This window comes from Lampris incognitus, chromosome 3, assembly GCF_029633865.1.
Source record: "Lampris incognitus isolate fLamInc1 chromosome 3, fLamInc1.hap2, whole genome shotgun sequence".
NCBI classification, from domain to species: domain Eukaryota; kingdom Metazoa; phylum Chordata; class Actinopteri; order Lampriformes; family Lampridae; genus Lampris; species Lampris incognitus.
In genome coordinates, this window is record NC_079213.1 from 112,724,533 (window position 1) to 112,744,792 (window position 20,260).

The 20,260-nt window shown below is 46.0% G+C and overlaps 1 protein-coding gene across 1 annotated transcript in view; it reads left to right on the top strand.

The window, feature by feature from the left end:
• Window positions 1–20,260, top strand: part of atp13a3 (ATPase 13A3) — a 95,595-nt gene that overhangs the window by 46,952 nt on the left and 28,383 nt on the right. The window contains exons 12-19 of the mRNA XM_056276345.1: window positions 6,892–7,074; window positions 7,173–7,330; window positions 9,987–10,175; window positions 11,546–11,607; window positions 12,534–12,684; window positions 15,979–16,098; window positions 16,254–16,271; window positions 18,016–18,169. Coding sequence (XP_056132320.1) covers window positions 6,892–7,074; window positions 7,173–7,330; window positions 9,987–10,175; window positions 11,546–11,607; window positions 12,534–12,684; window positions 15,979–16,098; window positions 16,254–16,271; window positions 18,016–18,169 — 1,035 coding nt within the window. The remainder of the gene's footprint in view (window positions 1–6,891; window positions 7,075–7,172; window positions 7,331–9,986; window positions 10,176–11,545; window positions 11,608–12,533; window positions 12,685–15,978; window positions 16,099–16,253; window positions 16,272–18,015; window positions 18,170–20,260) is intronic.

Below are 20,260 nucleotides of genomic sequence, written 5' to 3' on the forward strand. Positions count from 1 at the left end.
GTTTGTCATGATTGGGCCGCTGGATCAGGTGACCAATGACGTCACTGAAGTTGCACGATTGGTCAGCCGACCAGCGACGTCCCTGATATACGTGGAAATGGGAGTTTCCCTATTGGACATCGCTCCTTCAAAATGAATTGGCGCAGCGGTTCCAGCTCGTTCCACATTTATCACACCCGTACGAACGGGATATATTGCTGCTCATGGACACAAGCGAAACACTGATAACGGAGTGTTGTGCTTCTCTCTCCACATCTGCCTGCTCACTGTAACAGTCCAGCGTAGCAGAGTAGGGGAGAAAACAGCTGTCCATGCGCCAAGAGGTTGCTTCGTACCACGCGCTAATTTTTGTTTCCTAGGATGCCGACGGACTGGCACAAAGAATAAAGGCTAATTTTGGCGAAAACTCGCATACCATTCCAGAGTATGATTGCCCCCCCTCTCCACCCCCAACCCCCGCAACCGCTCAGGGGTTTTTTTCTCCAACTTTTATTAAGTAAGTTTGATACATTCAGTACACAAAGTATACATGTCCCAGACAGTTTTTCATTATAAAAGTTGCTTTAAGTATAATTCACAGTATAAAAATGATATCAAAATAAATTAAATTGCATAACAAATAACAAAATGAAGGGAAAGGAAAGAAGAACAACAAACAAAAGTTGTGTACACACGACATCCATTGCACGTTGTCCGTCTTGGGAGAGAGAGCCCTCCTCTGTTGCTCTCGCTGAGGTTTCTTCCTATTTTTTCTCCGTTAAAAGTTGTTTTTTAGAAGGTCGTTCCTCATCCGATGCGAGGGCCTCAGGACAGGCTGTTGTGTTGCTGTAATGCCCCCTGACACGAATTTGTACTTTGTGATTGGGCTATACAAATAAAATTGACTTCACTTTTATGAGGGCGGCATGGTGCTGCGGTGGTTAGCGCGGTCACCTCACAGCAAGAAGGTCCTGGGTTCGAGCCCCGGGGTTGTCCAACCTTGGGGGTCGTCCTCTGTGTGGAATTTGCATGTTCTCCTCGTGTCTGCGTGGGTTTCCTCCCACAGTCCAAAGACATGTAGGTCAGGTGAATCGGCCGTACTACATTGTCCCTAGGTGTGAATGTGTGTGTGTGTGTGTGTGTGTGTGTGTGGGCGTGGGCCCTGTGTGATGGACTGGTGGCCTGTCCAGAGTGTCTCCCCGCCTGCCGCCCAATGACTGCTGGGATAGGTTCCAGCATCCCTGCAACCCTGAGAGCAGGATAAGCGGTTTGGATAGTGGATGGATAAGTGGTTTGGATAGTGGATGGATGGATGGGTGGATGGATGGATGGAGGACTTAAATGAATTCCCGGAGCCGCTCAGGCTTTTGGTAAGAGCAGATTTAGTCCACATCTGTATTTATGACAAAGGATAATGAGTAGAATGATCTCTTGTGGACAAACAGCGCATGCTCCGTGTGGAAAGATGTGTCATGCTAATGTTAGCGAGCTACAATGGAGTTTTACTGGCGATAAAACACATAAAAAACGAATGGTTAACTTAATAAAAACAAGGCAGATTTAATGTAAGATGAATAATATCCAATATAATAAAGCCAGCACAGCTTTTATGTGCTTTTCAATTCAGTTAATATTGTTTTGTCCAGTGACGTTCACCAGACCCATGATGCACCTGCCACGGGTGGAGTCAGTCAGACAGACTCCTTCCACTTTAGTGACAGTATCATTATTCTGAGGAATTTTGAAATGTATATAGTTCATATTTCAAAAACTAGAAAGCATTTTTAGAAACGTTTTTGACATCCGTCACCTGGCCATGTCACAGAACAGATACACTTTGTTTTATTAAATGTATTGTGGCGAGGCCACACGGTGTCGCAGGAACGTCCTGGGTTCGAGCCCCGGGGTAGTCCAACCTTGGGGGTCGTCCCGGGTCGTCCTCTGTGTGGAGTTTGCATGTTCTCCCCGTGTCTGCGTGGGTTTCCTCTGGGAGCTCCGGTTTCCTCCCACAGTCCAAAGACATGTAGGTCAGGTGAATCGGCCATACTAAATTGTTCCTAAGTGTGAATGTGTGTGTGTGTGTGTGTGTGTGGGCCCTGTGTGATGGTCTGGCGGCCTGTCCAGGGTGTCTCCCTGCCTGCCGCCCAATGACTGCTGGGATAGACTCCAGCCTCCCCGTGATCCTGATCAGGTTAAGCAGTTTGGATAATGGATGGATGGATGTACTGGAATACAGTCACATGTTTTTATGTCCTGATTTCACAATACTTGTCACTGCATTTCTTCACTCCCCAAGCCTGAAAATAACTACACACTGTAAAGATCAATATTTCCACCGAACCAAACGAAATAATAGCCAGTAACACGAAGAGAGGGAGGAGGTTTGTTTTGGTTTGGTGTGAGATGCTGGTGCTACTTATCGTAGCACATTTCAACATGTCATGTGATGTGCTACTTCAGTACACTAAAGTGTACTGAAGTAGCACATCAAGTATCACTGGAACCACACAGAAACCTGCAGATGAACATGTAATATCCAGCAATCCACATGATGACACTACCACTGAGTCAGTTCACATGATGACACTACCACTGAGTCAGTTCACATGATAACACTACCACTGAGTCAGTTCACATGATAACACTACCACTGAGTCAGTTCACATGATGACACTACCACTGAGTCAGTTCACATGATAACACTACCACTGAGTCAGTTCACATGATAACACTACCACTGAGTCAGTTCACATGATAACACTACCACTGAGTCAGTTCACATGATGACACTACCACTGAGTCAGTTCACATGATGACACTACCACTGAGTCAGTTCACATGATAACACTACCACTGAGTCAGTTCACATGATAACACTACCACTGAGTCAGTTCACATGATAACACTACCACTGAGTCAGTTCACATGATAACACTACCACTGAGTCAGTTCACATGATAACACTACCACTGAGTCAGTTCGCATGATAACACTACCACTGAGTCAGTTCGCATGATAACACTGCCACTGAGTCAGTTCGCATGATAACACTGCCACTGAGTCAGTTCGCATGATAACACTGCCACTGAGTCAGTTCGCATGATAACACTGCCACTGAGTCAGTTCGCATGATAACACTACCACTGAGTCAGTTCGCATGATAACACTACCACTGAGTCAGTTCGCATGATAACACTACCACTGAGTCAGTTCGCATGATAACACTACCACTGAGTCAGTTCACATGATAACACTACCACTGAGTCAGTTCACATGATAACACTACCACTGAGTCAGTTCACATGATAACACTACCACTGAGTCAGTTCACATGATAACACTACCACTGAGTCAGTTCACATGATGACACTACCACTGAGTCAGTTCACATGATAACACTACCACTGAGTCAGTTCACATGATGACACTACCACTGAGTCAGTTCACATGATAACACTACCACTGAGTCAGTTCGCATGATAACACTACCACTGAGTCAGTTCACATGATAACACTACCACTGAGTCAGTTCACATGATAACACTACCACTGAGTCAGTTCACATGATAACACTACCACTGAGTCAGTTCACATGATAACACTACCACTGACTACCCCTTTAACAAACTGGCCACCATTTCCCACACTGACCACACAGAGTCCAGCCCGGTACCAGGTTATGGCCTAGTCTTGTTTCAGTCTACCTGCACGGCTGAAAAAAATCTTATCCCCAGCTCTGTGGCAGGACACAATCATTCAAGCCTTTTTTAATAATTGACTCCTTGGCAGCATCTCAGTCCAGTGTTTTATCAGACAGTCGGTGACAAATCTACATCTCAGAGACTGAAAGAGGACTGAAACACAGATCAACACGTAAAAGGACAACAGGGAACACATCGTACATTCCAAGAAATGTGGACAATGCTTATATCTGTTTGTGTGTTTGCATTTGTGTGGGTTAGAATGTATGAGCTTGGGTGTCCGGTTGGCGTGGTGGACTATTCCGTTGCCTACCAACATAGGGATCGCCGGTTCGGTTACCTCCGGCTTGGTCGGACGTCCCTACAGACACAATTGGCTATGTCTGCAGGTGGGAAGCCGGATGTGGGTATGTGTCCTGGTCGCTGCACTAGCGCCTCCCCTGGTCGGTCGGGGCGCCTGTTCTTGGGGGAGGGTGAACGGGGGGGAGAGAGAATAGCGTGATCTTCCCGCGCGCTACGTCCCGCTGGTGAAACTCCTCACTGTCCGGTGAAAAGAAGCGGCTGGTGACTCCACATGTATCGGAGGTGTGTAGTAGTCTGCAGCCCTCCCCAGATCGGCAGAGAGGGTGGAGCAGAGACCGGGACGGCTCAGAAGAGTGGGCTAATTGGCCACAATTGGGGAGAAAAAGGGAAAAATACAGAAAAAAAAGAATGTACGAGTCTGTATGTGCATGCATCTGCTTGTCACCACTCAGCCAGAGTAAGAAAACTGAAAACCTCCATCCACCCATTCCCCAAACCGCTCATCCTGCTCTCAGGGTCATGGGGATGCTGGCGCATAAGCTACAAAAAACAGATACCCAGATAAAAGATACCCATGAACCCATTGTGTTCGAGGAGCGCTTGTTTTTGTGTCTTTGTCTCTGTGACGTCCACATGCACTTTGTATATCCAGAGGAGTTGAATCAAGTGCAACTGGACTTGGTATATATCTGTGAAGACGTTTCGCCTCTCATCCAAGAGGCTTCCTCGGTTCGTGCCTTTCTGACTAGACCAAGCTAGTCTGACTGGCTGCTGATGAGACTCAGAATTTATCCTCTAAGAGTCGTTGTCAGAGCTATAGATGTCCATGGCTCTTTGTGTCCCGATGTTTACCAACGCCCGTCGCTAACAGAGCCATCGATGTACTAGTGCAGACCAAGCTAGTCTGACTAGCCAGTCAGACTAGCTTGGTCTAATCAGAAAGGCACGAACTGAGGAAGCCTCTTGGATGAGAGGCGAAACGTTTTCACGGATATATACCAAGTCCAGTTGTACTTGATTCAACTCCTTTGGATAACCATGACCTGGATGAATGAGAACATTCACAGACACTTTGTATATCTGTCCTGAGCCGGACTCGGTTCCAGTCTCCCACGCCTTTGGCCAACTTCCCAGCAGATGGCCTGTAAGCAGGGATGCTGCAGGGTTGGACAGGGTGGATGTGATATAGTGCCTCAGTGCGCGTTTTGTGGCCCGGTTAAAACGTGTGTTCCTACGTGTAAACAAGGTTCACGTGCTGTAGGGCAAAGTTCTGCTAGCCATCGTTGTTGTCAATGTAATTCCCTTTTCTTGCCCCCTTCTTACCCCAGTCAGGGCAGGGAGTAAAGTGTCCACATTCCCCTGCCCTAGCTGCAAATCCACCGGCCTTGAGAACTTTCTTTCCTGCTTGGTGGAATGGGATGAGCTGGACTTGTTCAAATCTGATGAGAGAAATGTCCCGGAGCAGCAGATGTAAAACAGACGAGAAGACAGGCAAATGCACTGGAAAAGGGGAAACGCAGAACAGATTGTGTAAATGCCATACACCGCTTAGAGAAACCTCAATACTATCAAACCAGAGTACGTACGCATCCATACATCCATCATCCAAACCACTCATCCTGCTGTCAGGGTCGCGGGGATGCTGGAGCCTATCCCAGCAGTCACTGGGCAGGCCGCCAGTCCATCACAAATCACTTTACGCAGAAGGCAAGATGGCGTAAAGAAAGGGCAGAGTTGACTGGCCAGGGTCTGGTAGTCATAGGAATGACGCTGTCTGGTGCACCGTCAGTACAATATCACTTCAGAATGAGCCACGCAACCCCAAACAGTGCCCAAATTCACCTCATAGCTCTGCTTGCAACAACCAGCACTATTCAGCCTGGGGGTTGGAAACACAGTTGGGGTCACAAGATTATTTAAGGGGGTCATTAGATTGTTTGTGGGATGTGAAAAACAATACTTCCAATATAAAAAGACACAATCCTGGATCTGCGGTGGTGTAGCGGTCTAAGCATCGGCTTTGTGTCGATGCAGTTGCCCACAGATCCAACTATGGCCGGGCTCGACGAAGCAGCAATAATTGGCATCGTTGTCTTCGGGAGGGGGGCAGAGTCGGCTTGTGTTTGTCACATGAATGCGTCTCTGTGTGTGTCGGAAAAAGCAGTGGTTTGGCCTGGATTCGCTTTGTCACAAAAATGGGGAGGCGTTTCCTTCGAGACTGCCGGCTGGAGAGATGCTGCTGGCAAACACATGCAGTACAAGGGTGGGTGTTTAACTAAAAATAGGGATCGATTTGCCACTAAATTGGGGGAAAAATCAGAAATAAATAAAATTTAAAAAAAAAGACAATCATGTCTCTAAACTTGATAACAAGCACACAAAAATAGGAAATCAAATTTGTGATTTGGTATCACAATTGTGCGGCACAGTGGTTAGCGCGGGCACCTCACAGCAAGAAGGTTCTGGGTTCGAGCCCCGGGGTAGTCCAGCCTTGGGGGGGGGGGTGTCTTCCCAGGTCGTCCTCTGTGTGGAGTCTGCATGTTCTCCCCGTGTCTGCATGGGTTTCCTCCCACAGTCCAAAGACATGTAGGTCAGGTGAATCGGCCGTACTACATTGTCCTTAGGTGTGAATGTGTGTGTGTCGGCCCTGTGATGGCCTGTCCAGGGTGTCTCCCTGCCTGCCGCCCAGTGACTGCTGGGATAAGCTCCAGCATTCTGCAACCCTGGGAGCGGGATAAGCGGTTTGGATAATGGGTGGATAGATGGATGGTATCACAGTTGTGTGTGCATGTGCATTCAAGGTAGGGGGGTGGGGGGGGTGTCACCAGTTGAGACCACTGCTTTTAGAAGGCTCTTGAGCCAGAATGGTTTAGAAATGTTGTCTCACATCACTCTCTTCCCCAAACAGGTGAGAGTGTTCCAGTTACTAAGACCAACCTGCCCAACCCTGTGCAGGGGGACAAGGGGCCAGAGGGCAACGAGCCCTACAACACAGAAGAGCACAAAAGACACACACTCTTCTGTGGCACACACGTTATCCAGACCCGCTTCTACACTGGTGAGCTGGTCAAGGCCGTGGTGGTCCGCACAGGTAGGCCCTTATGTGTGTGTGTAGTTCTTTCTGTAAAATAAAGAATAGTACCACCTATTAATCCAGCCCAACCCTTTGATAAACTTGTCCCCAACCAGGTTTCAGCACAGCCAAAGGCCAGCTTGTCCGCTCCATCCTCTACCCCAAACCCACCGATTTTAAGCTGTACCACGACGCCTACCTCTTCCTGCTGTGCCTGGTGGCTGTGGCCGGCATCGGCTTTATCTACTCTATCGTCCTTAGCATCATGCACAAGGTACGTGAGGAGACCCAGAACGGACCAAACCTTCACAAACGCTGTCATGTTTGGCAAGAGGGGGCTGGGGGGGGGGGGGGTTACTGGAGTAATGTCAGCAACAGCAACATTCAGTCTTTATACCAGCTAACCCAGTTCAGGGTTTCAAGGGGAAGTCACTCTACACTTTCATGCTCCATTGACTTCAATTCAAACACATGGGGAGTGCAAATAGGGATCTGCATCTGTCTGTGAAGAATTCTCATCTCTTCAGTCCATATCGGAATTCAACCTCGGTGAACTGCCCAAGAATTTGTATGACATAAACACACCTGGCCAATCCTGATCCTAAGCATCACTGTGAGCGAAAACCATACATGGAGGAATCTCTCATTTTCGAGACGTAGAGATGTTTATATGTGTTATCATTGTTCCTTATGCAGTCAGATGCAAACAAGAGAGGCTGCATGGTTTGCTGTGTGACAGGAAAGAGGAGCAGACAGTGTGCATACTCATATCAGCAGTTTAGCATTTGCTGCTCTAGCTAGCTGGCTAGCTTTCGGCCCATGTGTTTCACTTGATTGGAAAGGCTAAAAGCTAACCAGCTAGCTACATAGCTAACACCAACACAGGCAGTGATGTTTTTCATTGTAGAGTAATACATCTGATAGACAAGTTAGTTTCCTGCCATGGGTGCAAGTTTGTATAACCGTATAACCAGCCACCCCCACGTTGGATTAAACCGTAATTGTCGGAAGGGGTAGGAGCAGTTTTATTGCTGGACTATTGTGTTACACAATGAGGAAGTTCACTAACTATTGTTGAAGTGTTTCTCAGCACCCCCGCCCCATCAGCTAGGATTAGCATTTGCCTAATGTTGACATTAGACTCAGAATCGGTGGGTGTAGTTCCAGGTTGATGTAGTTGTTCCAGAGCGTTGGATTTGCTGTTACATGAACAGAGGGGGGAGGTAAGGGAAGCCGCCGGGAGATTTCACTGTACCACACCGTTCACACTGCACACGGCTGTGGTTCCTGGGGAGAGGTGGTGGAGGCACATCCCCAGATGCCTGAAGTGAGATTTGGAGAGGTGCCCTATAAGCACAACAAACCTGGGAGGGCCTCGGCTGTCGATAACAAACACACTGCTCTGGAAGTCCATGTGGGTATCAAAATGCTGGCTCACCAAACAACCAGAAAAGCTCCTAAAACCCATTTTTTATTTCTTCGGTGATAGTAATAATAATCATTATCTTTACAGTACTTTTCAAAACAAAGTCCTGAACAACCAGAGGACGTAAAACAATTGAAAAAGATAAATAAAGCTGAGAAAATGTGGCTCTCTGCCAGCGGGAGGGAGGAAATATAAAACAAATATTAAACAAGGAAACAAAGTAACACAAACACAAGCAGGTGTAGAGATAAGTATTTGTTTTTAAAGGATTTAACATAAAGGTATGTCTAGGGTGTCTCCCCGCCTGCCGCCCAAATGACTGCTGGGATAGGCTCCAGCACGCCCACGACCCTGAGAGCAGGATCAGCGGTGTGGATGATGGAAGGATGGATAAGGACCTTGCCGCCTTGAGCTTCACAGAAAGAGTCCTGATAGCAGAATCCCAGTTAACTTTAACTTTTTAACCCGGACATCAGAACAGGCCCGAGTTAATTTTCACATCTCTTCTGAATAGTCATGTCTTACATTTCCTGTTGCAGGGTCACAGGTCAGGCCAGCGATCACCTTTGTATTCCTTTCTTTTGGTCGCTTAAAATGTTGTAGTTCTAGAAACTGAAACCTATTATTCATATTACTGACCTGCAAATTCTATTTTTTTATTTTTTATTTTCCCTTTTTTCTCCCCAATTGCATCCGGCCAACTACCCCATTCTTCCGAGCCGTACCGGTCGCTGCTCCACCCCCTCTGCTGATCCAGGAGGGCTGCAGACTACCACATGCCTCCTCCCATACATGTGGAGTCACCAGCCGCTTCTCTTCACCTGACAGTGAGGAGTTTCACCAGGGGGACGTAGCACGTGGGAGGATCACGCTATTCCCCCCAGTTCCCCCTCCCCCCCCGAACAGGCGCCCTGACTGACCAGAGGAGGCGCTAGTGCAGCGACCAGGACACATACCCACATCCAGCTTCCCACCCGCAGACACGGCCAATTGTGTCCGTAGGGACGCCCGACCAAGCCAGAGGTAGCATGGGGGTTCGAACAGGCGATCCCTGTGCTGGCAGGCAACGGAATAGGCCGCCACACCACGCGGACACCCGCAAATTCTATTTTTTGAATATTTCAGACATGTAGGTAGTGTTGTGTAGATATGTAGAGGATATTTTAGATATTTAAGAAGACATAAAGACAGGACTTGGACACCAGTTCCAAACTTAATGAGCTGCCTGGAAACTTGAACTTGAAGATGTGCTGACGCCCTCCAAGTAGCTCTGAATAACACCAGCTGCCAAACATCTTAGGTAGAGGTCTCAAACTGTGCACACTGGTTTTCATTCTTACCAAACACGACACCACCTCATTCCGGTCATTAGTTCCATCCTTCTGTGCACATGTTGTGTTTGTTAAATCAGCTGGTGTCTGGAACTTTAAACACCCACCGTCCTTAATGCCTCCTGGGTTGAGAACCGTGGTGAAAAGAGGTTTTTTTGCTCCGCCCGCCTCAGGTCCCGGCTAAAACCATCATCATTGAGTCCCTGGATATCATCACCATCACTGTGCCCCCGGCGCTCCCCGCTGCCATGACGGCCGGCATTGTCTACGCCCAGCGGCGCCTAAAAAGCATTGGCATCTTCTGCATCAGCCCCCAACGGATCAACATCTGTGGGCAGCTCAACCTGGTCTGCTTCGACAAGGTGGGTCAGGCCCAGTCAGGTTGGTTGTCACCTCAGTCATACAGGGAGAGGGGATTCTGCTGGTCATGTGTTGAGAGAAGTAGAGTCAGGCCATGAAGGGGTCGTCTGTCCGTTCAGTGAGTTTATAGCACGTAGATCCAGGAAACGGGAGCCTTCGTCAGGTTAGGTCTGTAGTTTGAAGGTCTTCGAGTTGGTCAGGGGTCTTAAATCCATGTGTCCACTCAAATGTTGAGTGACTTTTAAGCAAATTTAGAGAACCTGTGAAGAAGGAAAGTCAGGTACATCTCCATCCACTCTTAAATGACTGAACATTTTCATAGTGTGTAGAATATCTAGAATATTCAAGAGAAACGCCACTGGAACGACCGTCTTGGGTTTTCAAAGTTTAATAACTTTGTGGGAAAAAAAGGTACAGACCTGCCGCTCCCTGAATTCTCCTAAAATTGTATATATTTGCATTAAAATGAGTTTTAGGACCATTTGCGCCAACAAAAGCCATGATAAGGTCTACCTAAGAAGACCATGAGCTCGTGATTTGCACATGATGTTGTGCGTCATGTCAGTATTTATGACGTGTGTTGGTCGCATCAGTTCCTTCGTGAAGTTCATTGCTCTGTCCTAGAAACACACTAGCGTCCTCCAGTGCAGACAAATAGTCTAAACTTGATGTGTGATGATGTCCAACATGTCTGGTTACAGACACTGTTACAGACGCACCATGACTACCGCCAAGGCGTTGCAGTATTTACAGGCGTTGGATAGCGGCCATTTTAAATTGTTTGAAAAATGGTATTAACGTTGTTAAAATGTTAATTTTGGTGTCAGTTAGTTTCCTAACAGACATACCAACATATGTAATGCATTAATATCTCAACTGGATATTTATCTTGACAGAATATAGAGTTTAAAAACCGGCGGTCATTTTGACCGCCCATGGTGGTTTTCAGTAGGCATGAAATCCCGGTGGTTCTGTGATGCAGTCTCAGTGATGGAGGTGAAGAGATCACAGAAAGGTGAATGGGTTCATGTGGCCAGGGCGTTTATTGACAGAAACGTTTCATCACTCGATAAACTGATTCCCCTTTCTGTGATGTGTGTGGTACCACATCCATGTCTCGATCTTCAGCGCTTAAACTCTTCATCAAATCATCTACTGAGATGCAAATAAGCTTTTCTGACCCAAGCAGACGTAAATCTGGGTCATCATATTTGTCTGTTGATTTTTATTTTGGTGTTTTGATTTAGCTTTTTTTTTCTGCTCAGCACTTTTAATATTTACATAAAAGTAGGTTATTGTAAACACGGTGACTGTCAAAGAGACTGTTCATGCCTGTCTGTCTGTCTGTCTGTCTGTCTGTCTGTCTGTCCAGACTGGGACTCTGACAGAGGATGGTCTAGACCTTTGGGGAGTGCAGCGAGTGGAGAATGGCAGGTAAGCCGGTAACCTTTTAATAATATTAAGAACAGTAGCTGAAGGGGCATCCGGGTAGCATGGCGGTCTATTCCGTTGCTTACTAACACGGGGACGAGTTCTTCCAACTCCTCCCCTCCGCCAGGCACTACAGAGCACTGTACCCCAAAACAACCAGATATAAAAAGTTTTTTTCCAGGGGCTGTCATTCAAATGAACACTGTCAAAAAATCCAACCATGTTGTATATACTGTACTGTACATGTTGTATATACTGTACTGTACATTGTACGTATACTGGTACACTCTGTCATGTACATCTACTTCAGGCATGTATATCAGTAAGCTGCTAACATGTATTTCAGCATCTCTGATATATTCTCTGCACCACTGCACCTTATCACCTCTTATTTCCCCTGTAGAAGTCAGTCCTTGTGTATATATGTGAAGACTGTTGTGTTGTGGTGTTGTTATTCTATGTTAAGTACACTGAGAGAGCCACGAAACCAGAGTCACATTCCATGTAGTGTAAACCTACATGGCCAATAAACATGATTCTGGTTCTGATTCTGATTCTGATCGTCAGCCTGTGATCAGTAGCCTTCCATTTGCTCGGACACGGTTTGTTCTCTCAGATGACAGACAGGTTTTGTTTTGGTGCCATTTTGCCTTCATTGGATCTGAAAGTGCCGGATGACTGGAAGTATCTGAAGGAATGACTGGAAGTATGGGAGGATAGAGAGAGAAAGATGGGTAACAAAGGTCCTAGGTCAGACCTGAATTGAGCAGGTTGTGTTTAGCCTTGAACCAGCGGGACACCCTAACACTGTTAGTTTGTGATATGTCATCTGTCTCAGTCAGGATCTCAGACAACCTGTATCCTCTTTCTCCCATCCTCCCAATCTCCTCCTCCTCCTCTTCTTCTGCCTCCTCCCCCTCTCTCCCCAGTTTTCACCTGTCAGAGGAGAATGCCTATAAGGAGAGCCTGGTCAAGTCTCAGTTTGTAGCCTGCATGGCTACCTGCCACTCTCTCACCAAGATCGAAGGGCAGCTGTCCGGAGACCCTCTTGACCTCAAGATGTTTGAAGCCACTGGCTGGGTGAGTGGTTTGAACGCAGTAGAACCCGCTTCTAGTGATCACATCTGTTCAGGCTTATAAGATCGCTACTATAAGCTGTCAGTCACGTTTTTTTATTTTAGTGTTAGATGACCATCTCATTGTCATCTGTACACTTGTGAAAGTGGCTATCAGCGATTTTAATGCAGGAACACTTCCTGTGTAGCCACTCCTTATCAGCCAATCAGGAGAGTTCTTTGCAAGCCAACGTTTCCTGCTTGCTGTCAACCAGTTTGAATGTTCACAAGTCTCTTAGGCAGAAGTGAGGGGGTGGATTCTTCAGCAGGATGTTTTCAGAATATAGGGGGCTCTGGGTAACTTCCTGGGTCACTTACCCCCACTTTAAGTGAATGTCATGTAATGAAACATGCAACTTTTGTATTTTGTTGGCTTTAAGTGACAGAAAGACAGTGGTCTACTTTTGGCTATTTTCTACTACTACTACTACTACTACTGCTTTCGGCTGCTCCCGTTAGGGGTCGTCACAGCCGATCATCCATTTCCATCTCTTCCTGTCCTCTACATCTTCCTCTGTCACACCAGCCACCTGCATGTCCTCCCTCACCACATCCATAAACCTCCTCTTTGGCCTTCCTCTTCTCCTCTTCCCTGGCAGCTCCATATTCAGCATCCTTCTCCCAATATACCCAGCATCTCTCCTCCACACATGTCCACACCATCTCCATCTTGTCTCTCTTGCTTTGTCTCCAAACCGTCCAACCTGAGCTGTCCCTCTAATATACTTGTTCCTAATCCTGTCCTTCTTCGTCACTCCCAACGAAAATCTTTTAAACTTAGTACTTTTAGCTATTGTACTGTTACAAAATGTCAGCCGCTTCAAAAACAGACTGTAGGTTATAGCAACATGGCTAAGTGTTATCTGAAGTTCATTTTTCATAACAGTAGCCAGAGGCCTGAAAGTGAAAATAAGTCTATGATACTGAAGACTATCTGGTGATTTCAGAGTGGAGTAGGCGCCGTTCAGTATCATGGGAGTGGACTTCCTGAATTACCTTTGTTTTAAAATATTTTTTTTCAGTTTCCCGTTTATGAAAAGCCGCAAATCACTTTAAACGGACTGTTTGATCGCAATAATCACGTTAGTTACACAGCGTTGGTCTAGAAATGAGTCCATCTGGCGACTGGCAACTCAGTTTAACGGGTTTATCAGTATCAGTTGTGTTCATCAGTATCAGTTGTGTTCATCAGTATCAGTTGTGTTCATCAGTTTCAGTTGTGTTTATCAGTATCAGTTGTGTTCATCAGTTTCAGTTGTGTTTATCAGTATCAGTTGTGTTCATCAGTTTCAGTTGTGTTCATCAGTATCAGTTGTGTTCATCAGTATCAGTTGTGTTTATCAGTATCAGTTGGGTTTATCAGTATCAGTTGTGTTTATCAGTGTCAGTTGTGTTTATCAGTGTCAGTTGGGTTTATCAGTATCAGTTGTGTTTATCAGTGTCAGTTGTGTTCATCAGTTGTGATCACTACAAGGGGTTAATGCTTTAAAGTCGAGCAGGAGAATTAGGTTCCCGTGTATCTGCATGGCATTTTTGTAACCTGTTTTTTTTAGGATCGTTACGGCGTCTAGTTAAGAATTTTCCATGTTGCCAAGGTCAACTAACGGCCCACGGGGTTCGTTTGGCGGCCATCGTGAATTTATGTCCACACGGGTGGCCAAAAAAAACGTTGATTTTCATAACTCCTGAACCACACAACATACAAAGACAAATGAACCCACCTTTTCACATAATTCTGACACCAGGAATCAAATGGGAAGGTCACTGACATGGCACAACCACTCTTTATTGGTGAAAAACAGGCAACTAAGAAATTGTAGGCTCATAACAATATAACTTTTGCTGTTTTGTTTGGCAGTAGTTTCCTGCAGTAGCCAAATTAAACTACTTCAGTCTCTTATATCAACTGCAAGGTTGTTAATTGGATGGCAATCACTCTTCTTGACATAGATGGCAGCCTGATAATATTATCTAACTGAACACAAAAGTCATCAAAATCCCATTTCCCTGATCATCATCGTCGTCCATCTCATTATCAGTCTCTACCTCATCCTCTTCCCTGATCTTCCTCTTCCCTCATCCTCTGATTAAACCTCCTGGTTTGTTTTTATTGTATTTATATTGCAAAACAACCCAGCGGGTTTACTTTTGATGAGGTGGAGGCTGACAATGAGACAGACGACGATGATGATGTTGTGCCCTCAGCTGCCATCATCGTCCATGTCTCTTTGCCAGTAAGCCCCGGCTGTGGCGCAGACTCGGCATGCAGCAGTAAAACGCATTGTAACGGCTGGTGTTAAGAAGTGCCAGTTACGTTTTACTGTAGTAGAATTAAAAAGCAAAATAAACAGAATTTAATCATAAGAAATTATTTACATGGCAACATGTGGGGCTTAAAAAACAAAACTAGAATCCAAGATAGAATAAGATTAAGGTGGAGTAAAGTGTGAATAGAATGCAGCGCTGTGAGGAGATGGAAATCCAAAATAAAGTGTTGAAAACGTGGCTATGAAAATGTTTACCTGTAAAACTGTTTCTAATTGGTTTTCCTGGTCTGGACTGTTCAGGATGGGTGTTTGATAGATTAGGGCCCAAACGGTAAACTCCTGATCTTCTTCTCTTCTTCAGCCTGGACTTGGTAGCACCAGAAGTGCTCCGTCCGTCTGAAGATCCCAGGTTGTTTTGTGGCTCTAAGTTTGTTTAAGGATCTCGGATGTAGCTTGGGTCCAGGCCATGAAATGCTTATAAAGTAGTCAGCGAAAGTTTAAAATCAGTTCTAAGGCATCCGGGTAGCAAAGTGGTCTATTCCGTTGCCTACCAACACCAAGATCGCCGGTTCAAATCCCCGTGTTACCTCCGGCTTGGTCGGACGTCCCTACAGACACAATTGGCCGTGTCTGCAGGTGGGAAGCCGGATGTGGGTATGTGTCCTGGTCGCTGCACTAGCGCCTCCTCTGGTCGGTCAATAGCGTGATCCTCCCACGTGCTACGTCCCCCTGGTGAAACTCTTCACTGTCAGGTGAAAAGAAGCAGCTGGTGACTCCACATGTATGGGAGCAGGCATGTGGTAGTCTGCAGCCCTCCCCAGATCAGCAGAGGGGGTGGAGCAGCGACCGCGACAGCTCGGAAGAGTGGGGTAGTTGGCCAAGTACAATTGGGGAGAAAAGGGGGGGGGTGAATAAATAAAATAAAGTCAATCCTAAAACAGACCAGCAGGGGGAAGGCTTAGCGTCAACTCCTTATCTGTTCATCTGTCCAGGTCTTGGAGGAGGCCACCGAGGAGGAGACGTCACTTCACAACCGCATAATGCCCACAGTGGTGCGACCCCCCAAACAGCTGCTGCCACCCGAGCCCGCAATGTCACCAGACCAGGACCTGGTGCGTTATCTACCTCCTCCTAACAAAGAACACCAGACCCATGATGAATTCAAAACCACAGCTTCTGTCAGATTCAAAGTCAAACATCTGATGTCTGCCGGTTTTTGACAGACTCTCACACTCATCACATCCTTTCATGTGTTGTTCCATTACAGGAGCTGTATGAGCTGCCGGTGAGTAAACAAGCTGCAAACCCCCTCTTTCACCCGTCCAAACCATCTAATTAACCCAATCAGGACAGGCAACCACAGGAAATTGGAGTAAACAAGAACTCATGTCCTCTTAGACTGGAGTAAGGCTGAGAAGATGATGTCGACCGAATAAGCACAATGAAGCACTGAAATAGAACATTTTGTACATTATCTAATGATTTCTTGGAGAGTATTAGTTATTTTCAAAATTCTGTTTATCTAGATGAGTAGTCTCCACCCCTGCTCCTGGAGAGCTACCATCCTGTCTGCTTTCTTTCCAGCTCTAATTCAATACACCTCATTCTAGTGGTCAATGACGTTTCTCAACGTTTCTCAACCTCGTGGAAGGTCATTTGTCATGGTCCAAGTACTGTCCTGGAACACAAGTTCTAGTTTTGCCAAAAATGCTTCAGATGATCAGTTGTGTTCTTGATCCGCCTGCTGATTCGAGGATGCGTGGGTTGTTGACTTGGCAGACTGGAGATAACAAAGATCCCAACGTTACTCTTGGTGTGAAACGGGACCATACTGGTGTTCTGCACATTTTCTTCCATTTACAATAAATCACATTTAGAACTTTACATTATGTTTTAGATTTTTTAATGTTTTTTCCTGCGATATTCCAGGCAACTATTGCTTCACATTCATGTCAGTTCAGTTATTTTTGGTCAAAGTTAACATTATTGTTGCGGGATAATGCCGCTGAAAGCGTTGACTGATTTGAGAAGTTTACCAGAGCCTTCAAGTGCATCGTCCCACAACATTAATGTAACTCTGTCCAAAAGTCAAGTCGACTGAGTGTTTGTTGTGATGGATTACCTACATCTAGTCTCTACAAGTTTATTTTCATACTGTGTTAAAGTGAATGGACGCCAGTGGCTGCCTGGAAGGTAAGAAAAACACATTGTCGTATCTAAAACACAACAGTATGATTTGAAAAACGATTGGGAGTCGTGTGAATGGGCTGAAACATACAAAAACACTAGTACGGTATCCTCTCCAACAGCAATGACAGAGGAAAGCAAAGCCCATCACTACAAGTTCTTATAATTTTCATAATGTAGCTGTTATTTTGTCACTACATTTTTGTTGTGCGAAATCAACAGTGAAGATGAGAAAGCTCTGCCATCTCGGGGTATCGTGCAAAGCCAGCAAGTTTTTTTTATCTCAAACTGAAAACTGAACGTCCTGTGTTCTGTCAAGTTCATACTGGCAACATCAACTTCCCAAGGACGTAGTCCACAAAAACAAAAGTTCATACAGAAGTACTTTGGGCCCTGTGATGGCCTGGCGGCCTGTCCAGGGTGTCTCCCCGCTTGTGTCTCCCCACCAGTGACTGCTGGGATGGGTTCCAGCATCCCCGCGACCCTGAGAACAGGATAAGTGGTTTGGATAATGGATGGATGAAGTACTTTGTATTGAGAAGTGCCCCTAGATCAACTGAATTAGGTTCTTAAATTCGGGTTGAAGTGAAACACGACAGGACTGTAGCTCTCCAGGGGTAGGGTCGAACACCACTGAGCTAGAGCGACAAACAGATGATTAAATATAAACAGACAGTCGGTTGTCTCAGACAAAATGTGTCGCTCCACAATCAGTGAATGTTACAGATCACAGCAGATGAATCTGTAAACACGGCACAGGACGACGACTCTTCATTGAGCTGAAAGGTCCAGGTGGATTTTGTGTGTGTGTGTGTGATTTTTATGTGTATGTGTGTTTCCAGTCGACCTATGAGATCGGTATCGTGCGCCAGTTTCCCTTTTCCTCGGCGCTCCAAAGGATGAGCGTGGTGGCGCGCCTGCTCGGGGAGAAGCGGATGGATGCCTACCTGAAGGGGGCGCCAGAGGTTGTTGCGAGTCTCTGCAAAAAGGAGACAGGTGAGCAATTAACACAAAAGTGGCAAGTAGAATTTGAACACACTTGTTCTGGTTTGATCTACTGGAGGATGGAGTTTGTTACGTATAATGACACTGAAAGTCAGGCATACTTAGAGATGAATTTTAAAGCTGAAGTAGTTTGGGGTTTTGTGATTGACAGCTTAATTAGCGTTATCCTAATCTGCTGCTGTGGCTAACAACATGACTCATGACTCTACTGTTTTCTTTACGCTATTTCAAGTTGCGAACCGAAGAAGCTGCAGGAGAAAATAATCACTTGAACTTTTTCTTGGGCATCCTGGTGGCTCAGGCAGTTAGATGTGTACCGTTGAGGTTCAGGTCTTACCCTGGTTTCAAATCCAGCTTGGAACATTTTACTTCCCTTTCTCACTTCACCCTGTATTTCCTATGTGATAAAAAAAATGAAAATTTTCAAAAATAAATCTTTAAAAAAACTTTATAGCGCACATCATAACTCTAATTACAAAGCAAAGTGCTTAATAAGACAGCAGCTTGAAAATGTCCACTTCTTGCCAGTATGGAGTCTCCTTGTTGTTTAAGATGAGGCCCACAATGGTGGTATCATCTGCGTACTCGAATACTTTGACTGAGCTGTCCAGGAAGGTGAATTGGTTAGTGTTCAGGAAGAAGAGCAGGGGAGACAAGACACAGCCCTGGGGGGGGGGCACAAGTGCTTAAGGACAGGGGATGAGATATACAGCTGTTCACCTTGACTCTGATCTTTTGTTGAGGAGGTCCATGATCCAGTGGTTTAAGGCCAGGTTGGTGTTCATATCTTGTAGTTTAGAGGGGATTATTGTGTTGAATGCTGAGCTGAAGTCAATAAACAGGATACGTGTGAAGGTGTTAGGGGTCTGCAGATGTTATATAGTGTGCCATGAAGCACCAGGCTCAAGGCATCCTCTACTGACCTGTTGGGATGGTATGAAAATAGATAGGGGTCCGGTTGGGATGATATGGAGGAGTTGAGGTAGTCGAGGACTAGGTGCTCAAATGATTTTATAGCCACGGATGTAAGAGCAACAGGTCTGTAGACATTGAGGGATCTCATCTTGGTGGACCAGGGGACCGGGATGATGGTGGACTGTTTAAAGCACTGTGGGACTTAACACTGCGGGAGGGATGTGTTAAACATGATGGTAAATACAGGCATCAGCGGGTCAGTACAGTAGCTGAGTACAGCAAGGGAGATTTGATCAGGCCCTGCTACTTTCCTTTTACTGCTCTTTCTGAACACAGCCCTCAACTCTTCCTCCTGGATGGGTGAAAGGAAGGGGAGGGAGGAGGGCTGTGGTGGTGAATGGGAAGATGTGCCAAATTTTTCAAACCTAGCATAAAACTCAGTGAGTTTGTCTGGTACGTTGGGGTCCTCATTCACAGCTGGCTGGGGATGGTTTTTTGTAGGTGGTCTTCTCTTGCAGATTTTTCCAGACTGCTCTGGAGTTATTTGAAGAAAATTGGTCGTCCAGTTTTTTTGTGTGTGGGATGATTTTGCCTGCCTAATTGCAGATCGCAGTTCATATTTTGCAGATACGTATAAGTCCTTGTCTCTGCTGAGATAGGCCGAGTTCTTTTTGCGAAGCGCTGTGAGTTCTTTGTTGAACCAGGGCTTGCTGAATGACCTTACGGTTTTAGTGGGGATGCATCTCTCCTCACACAACCGTATGTAGTATGATTTCTCAGTGTTTGTGTACTCGTCGAGGGTGTTGCACATGGATTTGAAAGTGTCCCAGAGAGTGCATTCAAAACAACCTATTGAGTGTTGACTGCATCTTCAGTCCAGCTTTCACCAGTTCTGGGTTTGGATTTAGCCGTTTTAAGCTTTTGCCTGTACTTTGGGATGAGGAGCAGCTTGCATGGTCGGACTGTCCCAGTGGAGCTTTGGGGAAGGAAAGGTAAGCTGACTTGATTGTGCTGTAGCAATGGTCAAGAATATTTGCACCTCTAGTTGGGCATGTCACTTGTTGCTTATAGTTGGGAAGCTCACGGGAGAGATTTGTGTGGTTGAAATCACCCAGAATTGTTATAGGAGAATCTTTCTGTATGGGCACTGTGATGAGCTAACTCGCT